Raw genomic sequence first — 12,834 nt, forward strand, 5'->3', positions numbered from 1 at the left:
CCTCTTTTAATGAACTTTAATTAGTCTGTATGGAATTAGCATGACTCTGCTACACAGATAGAGTGGCTGAATGATGAAGGTGTTTGCTCAGTGTTTGCTTATTTGCTTATAGTGTGACAACTAAATCTCTTACCAGAAATTATTCTCAAAGCATGGTTCAAATGCTATTTAACACTGTTTACATTAACAGCAGGTCTAGTCTGTAAATGGACAGAATTTGTTCACCAACAATTTTCTGTAGGTTAGAAAATAATCACAACAATATTGTAGCTTGCAGGTGCCTACAAAATTATTGTAACTGCTGCTGTTACTATTCCACTGAAATGCAGTCTCCCAGGAACTAGTGAGACACTTGATATAATCAACAAAGGGAACATAGTTATGTTTTGTACAGTGAAGTGAATGATGCTTCCTGTCATTGCAGGGAAAACAGACCACAGAAAGGAGGTATATGTGTTGCCAACCACACATCTCCAATAGATGTTTTAATCCTGACTAACGATGGATGCTATGCAATGGTATGAGAAGTGAAAACCTCTAAATGTTGTTTTAGACAGTAGCGATCAGGAGGAGGCCGCTAAAGTTTGTGACCTAAACTAGGGTCTCACTTCAGATGTCTGGAATAAATGCTATGTACTAACCCAGTGGATCACCAGCCTCTGATATGGGAAGGATCTCTGACTTCTCGCAGGATTTTCCCCAGAATAAACGTGCATCCTGAGATCCCAGATAAACTCCATGGCTTCTGCCAGGTCATGTATGAGCACTTGGCCCCTTTAGACCAAAGTGTAACTGAGAATCTTGAACCACTGCAGAAGTCACAGAAATGGAATCTGTTGGATCACTTATTAAAAATGCATTTCTTTACACTGCATTGTTAAGATTCAGGTATGTCTACATGGCAGATGAAGGTGTGATTGGGCATATCTACACTAGCTTTAACCTCATGAATTTAGGTAACCGTAGTGGTGAAGATATGGTAGTACAAGCTGGCAGCCCCAGTACAAACCCAATGGGCTACACACTCAGATTGCTAGTCTGCTAGAGCCTATGCCCACTGCATCTTTGCATCTATGTTACTCGTGCTAGCTAGATTAAAGCCTATCCATCCTACAATGACGCCAAAATTTGTGGTGTAGACGTACCCTAAGTTATTGCTCAATGCTCTAGAATTGAGCCTCTGCTCTCAATCCTTTTTTCAGTGTAAGTAAGGAAGGGGGTGTTTGGTCCTTGAGCAAGGTTGTCTCGGGTGTCAAGGTTAAAAGTTGGTGGCCAGTAGAATTGCTGTGAATGCACTGTTCATAAAGTGCACCTGGGAATAACTCGACAGCACAGGTGCCTGACCAGCAATGGCTTGCTCTTCAAATGCAGACTGAGACACTCTGCATTACAATAGAGCAGATAGTGATAAAATGGAGTTAATTCCTGATAGTGACTAAGACTACTTCTGACTTTCATGAAGGGGCCTAGCAGCAGGCCTCCTTCAGCCCCTGTGATCAAGTGCTGGAGGTGTATTTTGGGTGTAGTGCTGAAGGAATGGCTTGTCAAGTAAAACTCCTGCTTCCATCTGATCTGTCTAGCAGATCATCTTATTGCTGTTGTCGTGGAATCTGTGAAGAAGGCTGTGGGAGAGGGATGTTGGCTCTTGTGTGTGTTACTAAAGCTGCCCGCTGTGAGGGTCAAGACCTAACTAAACTGGGTGTTAGTCATTCAAAAGAACAAATCCAGTAACATTCTGCTGCGATAGACTTGTTCTGAGGGAAGACCCTCTCAGGGTCCTGGAGCCCAAGCCCGACAAGTCCATACTGCAATTTTTACAACCCACAACCTGAGCCCAGCGAACCCAAGTCAGTCGCAGATGTTCTATTGCAGTGTAAATATATCCAGTGTGTCCAGCCTGTAAAAAGGCACCCACGAATAATGGCAGGAGCGGACTATCTTTTGTGGTGGCCTGTCCATCCTGCAGCTTAAGACTGACATTCGAGCCTGGCTACAGGTAGTGCTCTAGGGATGAGATGCAGAATAGAAATCTACTTTTGTAGCTGAATTATTGGGATTGTGAAATGCCCAGAAGTAACAGGTTAAGATGGGGGCATCTCCATGTAGCTTGTGATGTGGTAATGGCACAAAGATGGTATGAAATGCTAACTTTCATCTTTAGTAAATGTTAACTTTCCTATGGTAACACTTCAGTGACAGTACCTAAAATCTGTGTAAGTCACTGGTAGACTTACGTACCCTAAATATTTTGCCCAAGAGGTTATAAAAGTAAAGGCAGAGGACAAGGTTTGGGATGGAAAGAGGAAGACTTCTCTTAAGTATTGATGCTAATTGCATTATGAGTAACATCTTTCTGTTCATGCAGTTTTTGCAGAGTTCTTGGTGTGCATGCAAAAGCATGTAAAACTTTCCAAATTTAGATGCGTTAGTACTCAGATATATGCTCACCCTAATATGTATGAGATGACCTAGTGCAAAATAATGAAGAGACCAAGACAGTACGAACTCTAAACTATTTTGTAAAAGCAGAACTTCAAGTGCCTTTAGTAGCCACCATATTGGTTTGAACGTGCTTAAAGGGATTTCTAGCTGTGTGCAGAGACTGTTCATGAGGGTGAGTGGAAACCTGACACGTCAGAAAAATGCAGACTCAAGGGTCTTTTGTGATTTTTTCCTGAAGATGCACAAAAGTAAATGCTTACAAAATAGTTACCTCTTTACTTTTTACTGTCTATATATTCAGGGTTTGAACGGTGGTTGTATAATATTTAAATAGTGCTAAAAGACCAACTATCCAATACTGTATTTTCTAGGTGTCTAGGAAATGAATGCTTTTACTGGATTTCTTTTTCTGTACATTGCAAAGCTCTAGTTTGGGAGATACATAGCTGTATTTTAAATAGGCATTAAGCAGATGGACTTTCATTTTGCCATGAGTTTTGTATAGTAGTCTCTCATTTGGGCTTGCAGGTTGGCCAGGCTCACGGGGGTCTAATGGGACTTATTCAGAGATCCACGGTCAAAGCCTGTCCCCATGTCTGGTTTGAACGCTCAGAAATGAAAGACCGCCACCTAGTGACAAAAAGGTAAGGAATGGGCAATAACTCAGCTGAGTGCTGCTGTAGTTGTGAAAAATGGCATTATTCTAACTATAACAATCCTAGCATCTGGGATCCCTAGTCATGGGCCAGAACCGCATTGTACGAACACAGAACAAAAAGATGGCCCTTACTCCATAGAGCTTACAACCCAAGTATTACACAAGAGACAGACATACAGGCAGGGTGGGGGCAATAAGGAAACGGTAAGTCATTGGTCAGCATGATAGGCAGTGGCCTAACAATCTTGCCCCTTCTGGAGGGTGAAAGGCTAGACTGTAGAAGCACTTTATCTGCAGTGAATATATCTGGCCATCTTGTTCTAAATGCTAAACACCTTGTAGAAACACTGGGAATACCAGGACTCAACCTCCTTCTATGATTGTGTATTACCATAGTCTGGAGTGATGTGGATTGCAGTTGTTTGCAACATGCATGCAGTGAATGGAAAAATTACAGTTGTGGGAGCAATCCTACACTATTTTTCTTTGGGAATATTACTTTGCATCTAATTAGCAACAGAAATGGAACTTGGATGTTACCCACAGATGGGGACGGAATATGCAAGTGTGTGCTTGCAAACGAATGAGATACTGCAGAAATGGGGAAAAATTTTAAAAAGTCATTAAGCACTCTTGGGATCTCTTCCTATAGTAAAATAGTTTGGACAAAAGGTTCTAGTGACAAAGATGTTCCAGTTGCGACTGCACAGGACTTCTGACGTGGAGTTAATCTGATAGCTCTGCTGCCAGGGTCACTTGGTGTGCAGGTACCCAAGTGTCTTGCTGTTTCTTTCCACAATTATAATCTAAATTGTTTTCCCACACGAATGTCAAGGAAAAGCCATATGAAATCCCAAACTGGGACTGTTGGGAGGTAGGAACCGAACTTTTCTCACAAAATATTAATTTTATCATGAAATAGAATTACCTGTGGCTTTTGCTGAAATGTCTTCTAAATTAGAGCCTTCTAAAAACCACAGACTTGCCGGTTTTAGATGAAGTTACCTACAGTACTGAGTTCCTCCTGGAAAGGGCAAGATTTCCTCAAAGAACAGTATAGTCATGTAGCAAAGAAGAACTTTCCCTTAGCGCAGTACAATAGAAATAGTAGTGCTATATTTCAAGTATCTATGAAGTTTGTAGTCTAGCGTCAGGTTTGTTGTAAAGGGCATCGCTCTCCTGACTCCGGAATGGAGTTGTTCCTCCTTAGAGATCTGAGTCTGGTATAGCTGACCTCCCATCATGGGAGGGAAGCTCTCATTAACTGGGGAGAATCATTCTCTCATCCTTCTTTCTCTTCTTGCATACCTTCACTAACTACTTCATTAACAGAAGATAATGGAAGGGTTTTTTTGTTTTTGGTTGGGGGGGGGGGGAGGAGAAGACAGAAGATGAAATCTTTATCCAATCATCCTGATCATAATAACCTTCCAAACAAAAAAAAACTTTCAAACTAAGTTTCTGCCCCGGTTGATTCAAAGGAGCACCTGCTGGTTGGAGCTGGATTCCAATGCCAGGTGTCTGTATCCCATCCTAAATTTTTTGTGTAGAATTTTCAGGGTAGTCTTATAAGGGATAAACTTGTCTTTCACCTTCCTGGCTTCTAAAATGGTAGATTGAAGGGGCATTCCAGAAAGTCTACTCAATCAAGATCAAGGGGTGAGAATTTTGGGCATTATAGATATTTCAGAAATGGAGAAGACCTATGATTAAATAACTAGAACCAAGATTATTTAGCTTTTATCAAACTTGCATATTTTGCTCAGCCTGTTTAAGTATTGCAATCAGTGGGGCTTCCACCACTTGAGTGTGCCACAGCCTAAAGTATCTTACTGCCAAGAAGTTTTTTCCGGATAGACTGCCTAAAACTTAAATTGAACTTTATGCCATTCATCTCTTGCATTAACACTATTTCCTCTCAGTGCGTCAGCCCTTCAAATACTTGTTGTTGGTTTTTAACCCCTCAGTTATTGCTTGTGAATCTTGCAACAGAAGTGCTTCTTCACAAACACCCTTATTGAAAACTTTCCTCTTCTTATCACAGTATATTAGCTACTTATTACTAGAGCTTGCCACAAAAGCACGATATTTCATGGCGGGGGGGGGGGGGGGAATCTTGCTGGCTCTTTCCTACAAATTTTGACTTGCTCTACTTATTGCACTTAAAAATCAGAAGCGTTAATAGAGGCTAAACGTGAACTCACACATGCATGCGCTCTCTCTCAGATCCATGCGCAAGAGAGCTGGAGATGTCCCTTTGAAGTAAGAATAATTGGTGAAATACTGGGTAGGACTAAATATTAAAGGATGTTTGGAGCTGAATCTAGGCTCAAATGATATTCCTGTTATGAATTACAGATGCACAGTGATATGTTGCATCAAACATTGGCTTTTGGTTTCTGTTGAATGTACATACATGACTGGAAACATTAATCCTGTTTCAAACTGTATTGCTTAAACATCCTTCTTTCTGCTTCTACAGACTGAGAGAACATGTAGCAGCTAAGAACAAACTGCCAATCTTAATTTTTCCAGAAGGTAAGAAACTCTCATTCCACTGGATTTAGTTGTCTTCTCAGTGCTTATGTCACTCTTGGTTGTCCTGCTGTGACTCCTATTGCTCAAACAGATCTTGTTCCAAACTTGTAATAGGAAACATCTAGTATCAGGATGCTCCAGCTTCTCCCAGAAATGGTGGGATGAAGGGGAAGAAGGCTGAAAGGGTTTTTCCCACACATGGCTTAATCCTTCTTCTCTGATGCAGAGAGAGCCTGTTGTGTATCATGCATGGCCTCCCTGCTTCTACCTACCTCTCCATCCTCTTCCCCCAAACCTCAACGTTACTCTTCTAGCACTACAGGGAGGGGAGCACTGCCCCACCATTCTCTGACCTCCAATCTTTAGGCCTGGACAAAGCACAGACATTGGAAAGTCCAATTCATTCTTGTTGGAGGTGCTTTTTACTGTTCCCCAGTGGCTGCTTGCTTTGCAAACTGGTATAATCCTGCTGTCTGACTCCATTAGAATACATAACAAAGGTTTTCTGACTGCAAACACTCTGACTTCTCTTTTGTCCAGGCACTTGTATAAACAACACATCAGTAATGATGTTTAAGAAAGGAAGCTTTGAAATAGGAGGGACCATCTATCCAGTTGCAATCAAGGTAAAATACAATAGCAATATGTCTCCAGACACTGCTGTTTACCTGTAGAAAGGTCTGGCTGCTTGGTGGGTGGGTGGGAGATGGACAAGAGTTTGTCTCAGTACAGTTGCCAGTAGAAGCACATGCTCTGCAACTGGCCCTCTGGTGTACTTGGCCATTGGAAAGCAAACAACTGAATACCCATGAATGAAAGTAATTCAGTCTCTTTAGAGTTGCTCTCTTGAAATAAGTGGAAACCTATTGGTGAGTTCTATTGGAGTTTGCCTTACAACGTGGAAGACTGGAGAGAAGTTAGGCAGGGGCTGGTCTGACCAGCCCATGAATTAACAAGTCAATATTTGAAGGAATAGGAAAATGAAGCTTGTAATCCAGGCTAGACTTGACACCCCTGTAAAAATATACATTATCTCCCCATGCTGCACCTCTGGGGGTGGAGGCCAATGTGTAATGGTTACTAATGTCCTCCTATACAGCCTTCTGAGTTAAATGCCATAACATGTGTTTACACCTTGGATCTATATTACTTAAACTTACTATTTTTGCCTTTCTGTAGTATGACCCTCAGTTTGGAGATGCGTTCTGGAACAGCAGCAAATACGACATAGTGAGCTACCTGTTGCGAATAATGACGAGTTGGGCCATTGTGTGCAAAGTCTGGTACATGCCACCGATGGTCAGAGAGGTATTTTTGCATGTGGTTGATTTTGTATAGGATGTAAAATAAGTAGGGCTTAGAGAATCAATCTTAAATTGAGCCTCCTTCAGTGCTCTTAGTAGCATTGTTCAACTTCTTTTTAAATTTTGCATTTCCCAGTGTATTTAAGCATGAAATGTATCTGCAGTATATTAGCTGTTGAAAAAGGAGGCTGTCCCTGTCCATGTAGTGTTGCTCTGGAACTAAATGCTGATGGCACAATGGCTACACAATTACTCATGCTAATATGAGCTGTGCTGCTAAGAATAACACTCGCTGTTTGGAAAATTAGTTTATTATTAAGTCATCAATCTGTCTGAGGGAAACTTTCTCTATCTTGCCATCACTTCAAAAACAGACCTAAAATGTATGCTAGATTTGCCTGGCAAGTGTGTGATTTAAATTTTGCATGGGAAGTGTGTGATCTTCCATTTAGTATCAAGTTGCTGATGAGGAGTGGACTAACATCCTTTGAGGAAAAGGCTAAAAACTAGACATTCGGAGAACAAGCTTAATGTGTCAAAGCTGCTCCACTTCCCTCTCTGACACCCCCCCCCACACACACACCCTTCCCCCTCCCCAAAAAAACCCCAACCGAAAACCCCAAACAAAACCGGACAAAGCCTAATGCTCCGAAAGCAAAAGTTTTCTGGTCACAAACTAAAGAATCTGTAGGACTTGTAGCACAGCTGTGTGTGTGTGTGTGTGTTTTTTTTTTTTTTAAATAAATAAAAATACATAGGTAAATTGACTCTAATTTGCATCCCGTGTAGGAAGGAGAAGATGCTGTCCAGTTTGCCAACAGAGTGAAGTCAGCCATTGCTCATCAAGGAGGACTGACTGAGCTTTCCTGGTATGAGATGTGATTTTCCTTGCACTTAATATGACATTTTTGCATACGTGTCTTTTAAGTCTTAATGGCTATAGAATGTGGTTCAGACTCTCTAAACTGTCTAGGGGACTTGGACACTACTTCACTATATAATTGAAGATGTGTTAATCCCCTAGACAGCTTTGACTGCCTCAACCTTTGTGTTCTTTAACTTAAATGGTCTTAGCCAGGATATGGTAGATAATGAGGAAGTTGGCTATTCAGGCACTTTCATATGAAAGAAGGTTTTCTTAATAATTTATATGATGACAATACAGAGCTCTTGAACAGTGGGTTTCAGCTAAAAGTTTCAAAGCACAATACAGTCTTCCCCATTTGACAAATAGAAACTAAGGCACATAGAGGTAACATTACTGTAGTGAAGAGACGCAGCAGATCAGGAGCAGAGCTGAGACTAGGACCTAGGACTGCAGAGCTCCTATCCATTGAACATCCTGCCTCAGTATGGGTTTATGGTACCCCAAGAGCATGTAATGCTATAAAATAAGTGGATCATGCTGAAAAATCTCCAGAGCGAGGCCCTGATGAGAGCAGTCAAAATGCACAAGTGGATTCAGTGCTCTACAGAGCCAAGAAGGATGGGATATGGAATTTATGTAACATAAGGGACAGATGATGATACTATTCACGCAAGCGATACTGTCTCTGAAGTCAAGATGAAGTTACATGGGTGCATATATTTAAGGGCTTTGGCCTAGATCATCAAAAGCATTTAGTGGCTCAACTCCGACTTCATTTTTTCCCTAATGTTGAAGTCTAACTGCATCCTTTCTGTCTTCTGTGCTCCAGGGATGGAGGTCTGAAAAGGGCCAAAGTCAAAGACACTTTCAAGGAACAGCAGCAGAAAAACTACAGCAAGATGATAGTAAGAAATGGATCAACAGGAAATCTATCAATGGGAGCAGAATCCAACTGAACTCCAGCTTTTCCAACTAAGCTTCCCAGGACTAGCTCTGACAGGAATACTGTGGGTTTTTCATTGAGAAAAACCAAACCTATTCTAATGTGTGTGGATATCCTTTATGTGGATGGGGCAGAACATACAAATGGGGCAGTATTTTGTTATGTATTTTTATTGCAAGCATGATATTCCACTGGATTGCAGCTCCAGGTATCATGGAATAGAACCTGACTTAAAACTGGGGGTGGAGGGGGAGAAAAAATGCAGTTTTAAAAAACAGTACATGACTCTCTTGAATCTCTCTGAAAGGGAAGTGAAAACAGTGAATCTGGTCTGATGCTGTGTGTGCATATAACTCTACTTGCTACAGTCACTCGGAAGTTGGAAACAAATTTGTTTCCTGAACAGCTGCTTTCTCTCTCATCATGCTTGTAGGCTGGCTTTTTTGTTGTACAGTTCTTAACTAATCTTGCGGTTTGAGTGATGCAGGTCTGTTTGTCTCCATTGGTTTGTATTTCTATGTATGTGAAGTAGGGAGGTGGTGAATAACCTAGAATGACAGACACTAAACAGTGGGGAGAGAAGTGGGCAATCAGAACAACATCCTCTTCAAACACAACCAGGACCTTGGATGGCCTCTCACCCTAGAATTGCCTCTAATGGAAACTGATACCTGAGAAGATATTTAGGAGATTCCTCTAGAAACATCTCTGCATACTGGAACTATTCCCTAAACTACTGTGCTTCTTCAGACTGGTACAGTAAAGGGAAGAGATGATTGGGAGCTCCATAACTGAAAATGGATACCTCTGTATTATAGTAGATGCATTTTTATTATAAGTGCAGTAAATTCTTCTTTTTGCATAATGCTAACAGCTTAACAAAAATCGGTGGGGATCAGCTACCACAACACCGCTCATACTTGACTGGGCTAGCAATATCTATTACAAACCAAAACAGAATTCATGTGTCATTTGCAGTAAAAGAAATGGCCTGTTGGGAATGCACATGTACTGCAGCCTTATTGTAATGGGGAAATAAATTCTATATTTCTAATGATTCTCTGGTAATGGTATTTTTCCTTTAACTTGTTCGTTCTGGTTTCTGTTTCTCTTCTGTTGGGCAATGGTTTGCAGTGTGGCTCAGATCCACAAAGGGACATGGGCATGGCAACACCTAGCCACCCAGTGGGATCCATAAACTCTGAACTAGCCACCCGGGATTCCTAGATAATGTCTAGGGAGAAACAGGTGCCTAAAAAAGGGATCCACAAAAGCCAGCCTGCTAGGTGGGGAGGCACCTAAGCTAGTCAATGGCAGATGCTGAAGAGAGGGGTGTGGCCTAGGCCCTGCCCTTCTTAGGGCATTATGCATCCATCTCTGCACAGAATCCACAGATGGGAGTCGGGAGCCTAAGCAGTTTCTTGCAAGGGTGGTAATGGCAGAAGAAGCCTCCCTTTAGTCCCCTCATTAGGGAACTCCCCAGGTTCAATTCTTCCCTGTCCCTCCCCGCCTGACGGGGAGCAGGGAATTTTCCACCTCTCAGGTGAGTGTCCTAACAGCTCGTGTAAGTAAGCATTGCTCTCTGTGGCCCAACGCATCTTATTTATACACAGTGGAACAGCTTCAGCAGGAGAGTCCCATATCTGAATATCCTACAGTCTACTGAATTTTTTTTTTTGGGGGGGTACTCATTCCCTTCTCTCTAGCCATTTTGTGTGGAGTTAGGTACGCTCAGAGCATGCTTCCTGAATTGGGCTGTGCCAGTGCAATAGATGGGGCAATACCTGATTTGAGGCTCCTGCTATATCTTAGGCCCAGAGCCGCAGTAGGATTTAGGCACCTATGTTCCTACTTAACGCACTGTCAGAAAACACAGTGAAAATAGTGGGAGATAAATCACTGAAGTCAAGGTTGACCTCAATGAGAGTTGGATCTGGCTCAAATGAGTATAGTGGCATGCTACAATTCTGGAGTCCAACTATTTTAATCAAACCTCTGCTAACATAGGCCCACTTTTTGCCTTTGATTTAAAAGAACAAAATGACTTAGTGGCCCTTGTATGCAGGGAAAATAAATTGCTTCAACACAATGCGCACTGAACTTGAAACTAGAACAGGAGGGAACCCCAGAGACACTAGACCAATTAACTTACAATTAAATGCAAATAACAATGAGCCTCAGCATGAGAGCCTGTAATAAACTATTAACTCATTTAAAAGAGGGGAAAAAAAAAACAATAAAACCTCTTCCCTCTGCCATGGGAGAACCCATTTAATGCTGAAGAGGTCATTATAAACTGGGGATTTCCTGTATACTTCTAAATATGAAAATTGCTATTCTTTAATTGAAAATTATGGGCCTAAACCTATAGGTACATGAGAGAACCTCTCTCAGGTGAATTCCTTCCACTGAAGTTAGCCATGTTACTGACCTGAGCAGTTTTGTGGGTCTGATTTGAAACTCGCTGAAGGTCTTCCATCAACTTAATTGCATATTGGATTATAGCAGGGGTGGGCAAACTACGGCCTGAGGGCCACATCCAGCCCTTCAGATGTTTTAATCTGCCCCTCGAACTTCCACTCCAGCCAGGCAGCAGGGTCAGGCATTTGTGGCTCTGCATGGCTCCCAGAAGCAGCAGCATGTCCCCCATCCAGCTCCTACAAATAGGGGCAGCCAGGGGGCTCTGCATGCTGCCCCTGCCCCAAGCATGACCCCCACAGCTCCCATTGGCCTGGAACCATGGCCAATGGGAGCTGCAGGGGCAGTGCCTGCGGATTGGGCATCATGCAGAGCTGTCTGGCCATGCCTCCATATAAGAGCCAGAGCGGGGGACATGCTGCTGCTTCTGGTAGCTGCTTGAGGTAAGCACTAACTAGAGCCTGCACCCCAACCCCCTCCTGACCCAGCCCTGATCCCCCTCCTGCCCTGTAAACCCCTCAGTCCCAACCCAGAGCACCCTCCTGCACCCCATCCCTCATCCCCACTTCCATCCTAGAGCCCGCACCCCCAGCCGGAGCCCCCGGCACCCAACCCCCTGCCCCAGCCTGGAGCCTCCTCCCCCACCCTGAACTCCTAATTTATGGCCCCACCCAAGAGCCCGCACCCCAGCCAGAGCCCTCACCCCCTCTCTTCACCCTAACTCCAATTTCGCGAGCATTCATGGCCCACAATAAAACTTCCGTACCCAGATGTGGCCCTCAGGCCAAAGTTTGCCAACCCCTGGATTATTGCCTCCATCTTCCAAAGTGATTAGTAACTTTTAGGGACCAAAGGTGATGTACCTTAAGTGGATATGACTTTTCAGAAAGTGCTAAGCATCCAGGAGCTGAAAACCTAAGTGTCTTAAATTGGCACCCAAACTCACTAATCAAGTTTGAAAATTTAGGCCTAAGTCTTGGCTGAGTGCATCCTAGGATATGGAATAAACATGGCTCATAGATTTTATTAACACAATGGGAAAAGTTGCGTTTGTCTTTTTGAGTGGAGGAATGTGGTATCTCCACTCAAAAACAGCAGAGAAATTTGATTCAAACTCTTGAGGTAAAAAGAACCTTTGGACAGAGACCAAGCATTTAAAAAAAAAAAAAAAATCAGCCCAAAAGGCAAAGTATTCTGGAAAGCTTAGGTGCATATGAAAAAAGGGGCAATAAATGAGATTTGGCTTGGGGATGAGGGATGGAAAGGAAAATCTCTGAGGCTATGGTAATCCCTGTTAAAAAACAAAAGCTTTGAGTAGCTCTGCAATAAGGAGCAAATTTCAGAGTTCATTTTGTATGTTCAGTTTTGAATCTTAAAACTCAGTTTGGTAAACTTGAAGCTTTGTTATTACAAGGACAGCAGAAGCAGCAACCACTCCAAGGTTGTATAAAAGCTTCCCTTGTGAACCCCTGTCTTCTTGCTCCTAACTTTCTGACATTTTTGCTGTATGGAAATTTTGTATGTATGAAATTTTCCTGGCTTGGTATCTACTTGAAAATAATTCTTAATTTGTAGAATTTTTTGGGGGGTGGGTGGGGAAGAGGAGTGGGATAACAACCTCTATTTAATAAAGAAATGTTATAGATGTAGCAGTAGAGGGAAC

General features: G+C 42.5%; 1 protein-coding gene across 1 annotated transcript in view; it reads left to right on the forward strand.

Annotated features, from left to right (window-relative positions):
• GPAT3 (glycerol-3-phosphate acyltransferase 3) overlaps positions 1 to 9,782 on the forward strand; it is a 28,647-nt gene extending 18,865 nt beyond the window's left edge. The window contains exons 7-13 of the mRNA XM_073340555.1: positions 425 to 518; positions 2,971 to 3,086; positions 5,583 to 5,638; positions 6,179 to 6,264; positions 6,818 to 6,946; positions 7,732 to 7,811; positions 8,640 to 9,782. Of these exons, the coding sequence (XP_073196656.1) occupies positions 425 to 518; positions 2,971 to 3,086; positions 5,583 to 5,638; positions 6,179 to 6,264; positions 6,818 to 6,946; positions 7,732 to 7,811; positions 8,640 to 8,766 (688 nt within the window). The 3' untranslated portion in view covers positions 8,767 to 9,782. The remainder of the gene's footprint in view (positions 1 to 424; positions 519 to 2,970; positions 3,087 to 5,582; positions 5,639 to 6,178; positions 6,265 to 6,817; positions 6,947 to 7,731; positions 7,812 to 8,639) is intronic.
• The last annotated feature ends 3,052 nt before the right edge of the window (positions 9,783 to 12,834 follow it).

This window comes from Lepidochelys kempii, chromosome 4 (genome assembly GCF_965140285.1).
Source record: "Lepidochelys kempii isolate rLepKem1 chromosome 4, rLepKem1.hap1, whole genome shotgun sequence".
Taxonomy (NCBI): Eukaryota; Metazoa; Chordata; order Testudines; family Cheloniidae; genus Lepidochelys; species Lepidochelys kempii.